Genomic DNA, 2500 nt, shown 5'->3' on the forward strand with positions numbered 1-2500 from the left:
TTCTTTTGGTGTGGTCGTGTCTTTTTTGTGTGTCACTTTTTGGCTTTTTTGTGCCTTTTTATGTTGCTGTTTTTGTGTTATCTTGCATTATGCTCACCGCCATGTGCATCTGTGACCCGTCCGTTCTCCAATACGAAAAATTGATAACCCTGTTTATCAATCGCGTTTTTCATTCCGTTTTTTTATTATTCAATTACTGGACATTTGTATAACTTCAAAATTATATATATATCCAAAACTGATGCGGGGAAATAGGAAACAGATTGATCACCGGGATATCAGACCTACCTTTTAATTACCTTGGCATAGAGGCTTCAATTTGCAGGTGAATATATGCCCTAATTTTTAGGTCTTTGTACAAGCGCAGTAATCTACGTTTGAGGACAATTAGTAGAAAAAAAAGTTAGAAAAGCGGATCGTATTATCAATTTTCTCTTTCTCTGTCTATCTATCTATCTATCAGTCTGTCTCTGTGTCTGTCGCTGTCGCTGTCTCTGCCTCTGTCTCTGTCTCTGTCTCTGTCTCTGTCTCTGTCTCTGTCTCTATCTCTATCTATCTATCTATCTCTCTATCCGTCTCTTTCTCTCTCTCTCTCTCTCTCTCTCTCTCTCTCTCTCTCTCTCTCTCTCTCTCTCTTTCCCTCCCTCCCTCCCTCCCTCCCTCCCTCCCTCCCTCCCTCCTTCCCTCCCTCTCTCCCTCTCTCCCTCCCTCCCTCCCTCCCTCCCTCCCTCCCTCCCTCTCTCTCCCTCCCTCCCTCCCTCCCTCCCTCCCTCCCTCCCTCCCTCCCTCCCTCCCTATCCTGCTTCCCTCCCTAACCTCCCTCCCTCCCTCCCTCACACCACGCATTTCCAAGGTGTAACTTTTGTCTCAGAAGCAGCGCGTGGCGGGAGGAGACGCCTGCGAAATGTTCTCAGTGGCTTGAGGGCGTAACTAGCTCTTTGTGTTCGAGATCAAAGCTGAAACGAGCCAGATCTCTTTATTTTCGTGGTTCGGATTTAGCAGATTGGTCTCAGGAGGGTGGTTTCAGTGGGTCGGTTTCAGGGGCTTTGGTTTCGATGAGTTGGTTTCGGGGGGCTGGTTTCGGTTGGTCGGTTTCAGGGGATTTGGGTGGCAGTTGTTTGGTTTCAGTGACGCGGTTTATAATGTCTTTGTTGCAGTGGTTTCTAGTGGATTGTTTTCGTTGGATCGGTTTCAGTGGTTTGTTTTCAGAAAAGTGGCTTCGTTGGCTTGATGGAACTCGGTTTCTTTTCCACCGATTGTCTTTTGTTGTTCTTTATTTGATGATGCGTTTTTATTTGTCAGATTTGAGTGTGTGTTTATGTTTGTGTTTTTGTGCGTGTGTGTGTGTGTGTCTTCCGCTTTTTCTGTCTGTTTTTTTGTTTGTGTGTGTGTGTGTGTCTTCCGCTTTTTCTGTCTGTTTTTTTGTTTGTGTGTGTGTGTGTAGTAGTAGTAGTAGTAGTAGTAAAAGTAGTAGTAGTAATATATTAGTGTATTTAATTATTATCTAAGATTATTTTTAGACAGGAAAAAGAAATAGGTGAGCAAAGTTCTTTCCGATGTGTAAAGGTTACCAATATAAATCAGTGTCCCTCTGAATTTTTTTTTTTTTTTTTTTTTCTTGTTTTTTTTTTACATGGACACCGATACTACCCACAAAGAAAACAATTTATCCGCCCAAAACGCATATTTCAAATCAACGTGATGTGTATGCTAAATAGTATTTCAAGAGCAATACTTTAATCAGAGTGGAGAAAAAACAACATACGATTTACGCTACGTATTTCTGAAATGAATGAATTAATATACCAACGGAACAGGCAAAAATACTAACGGAATTTGACCTCGTTTCATCCCTTACAGCAAGTGAAGGACAAGAACAAGGTCGACGCAGATAAGCCTCCTTACTTTGACCTAAGTTGTCTTAAGGTCAGGTCAGTCCAGATCCTCATAGCAACAGCAGCAGTCAGTTCTGTCGGCCTCTACGCGCCACTCTTCTACCTCGTTAGTATTGTTGTTGTTGTTGTATTTTTTAAGGTAAATACATATGTGTCTTTGCGTGGTGAAGTTGAAGTATCTTTAGGAGATAAAGTGGTATCTTTATGAGGTGAGATTGCTTTGATATCATGAGATTTGTTTTTCGTATGTTTTTTTTCTTCAGATGTCGGGATATTTTCATGATGAGATATAGGTGTGTTATCTCTGTGGGGCGTCGTTGTATTTATTATGTGTATTGTTCTTTTGAAATGCGAATTTTGTTATATTTATTAGGTAGAGCTGTGTCCATTATATGAAATTCAGCTTATTATCTTTATCATTATTAGTTGTGTTGTCTCCAATCGATATCTTCACAAGTCATTTGTAATACTGCAAATTTGTGTTACGTATGTTCTGTGCAATAATGCATATAATGTATGTGTATACTGTGGAGAATAATTCGTCAGCAGGGAGGGTATTTCTGTGTGAGCAAAACAATTAAATAATGTTATTACTATAAACATAA

At 40.5% G+C, this 2500-nt stretch overlaps 1 protein-coding gene across 1 annotated transcript in view; it reads left to right on the forward strand.

Moving 5' to 3' along the window:
- The window catches only part of LOC125024884, a 10988-nt gene that overhangs the window by 3723 nt on the left and 4765 nt on the right, over positions 1-2500 (forward strand). The window contains exon 4 of the mRNA XM_047612652.1: positions 1861-2001. Coding sequence (XP_047468608.1) covers positions 1861-2001 — 141 coding nt within the window. The remainder of the gene's footprint in view (positions 1-1860; positions 2002-2500) is intronic.

The sequence above is a fragment of the Penaeus chinensis genome, chromosome 4 (genome assembly GCF_019202785.1).
Source record: "Penaeus chinensis breed Huanghai No. 1 chromosome 4, ASM1920278v2, whole genome shotgun sequence".
NCBI classification, from domain to species: domain Eukaryota; kingdom Metazoa; phylum Arthropoda; class Malacostraca; order Decapoda; family Penaeidae; genus Penaeus; species Penaeus chinensis.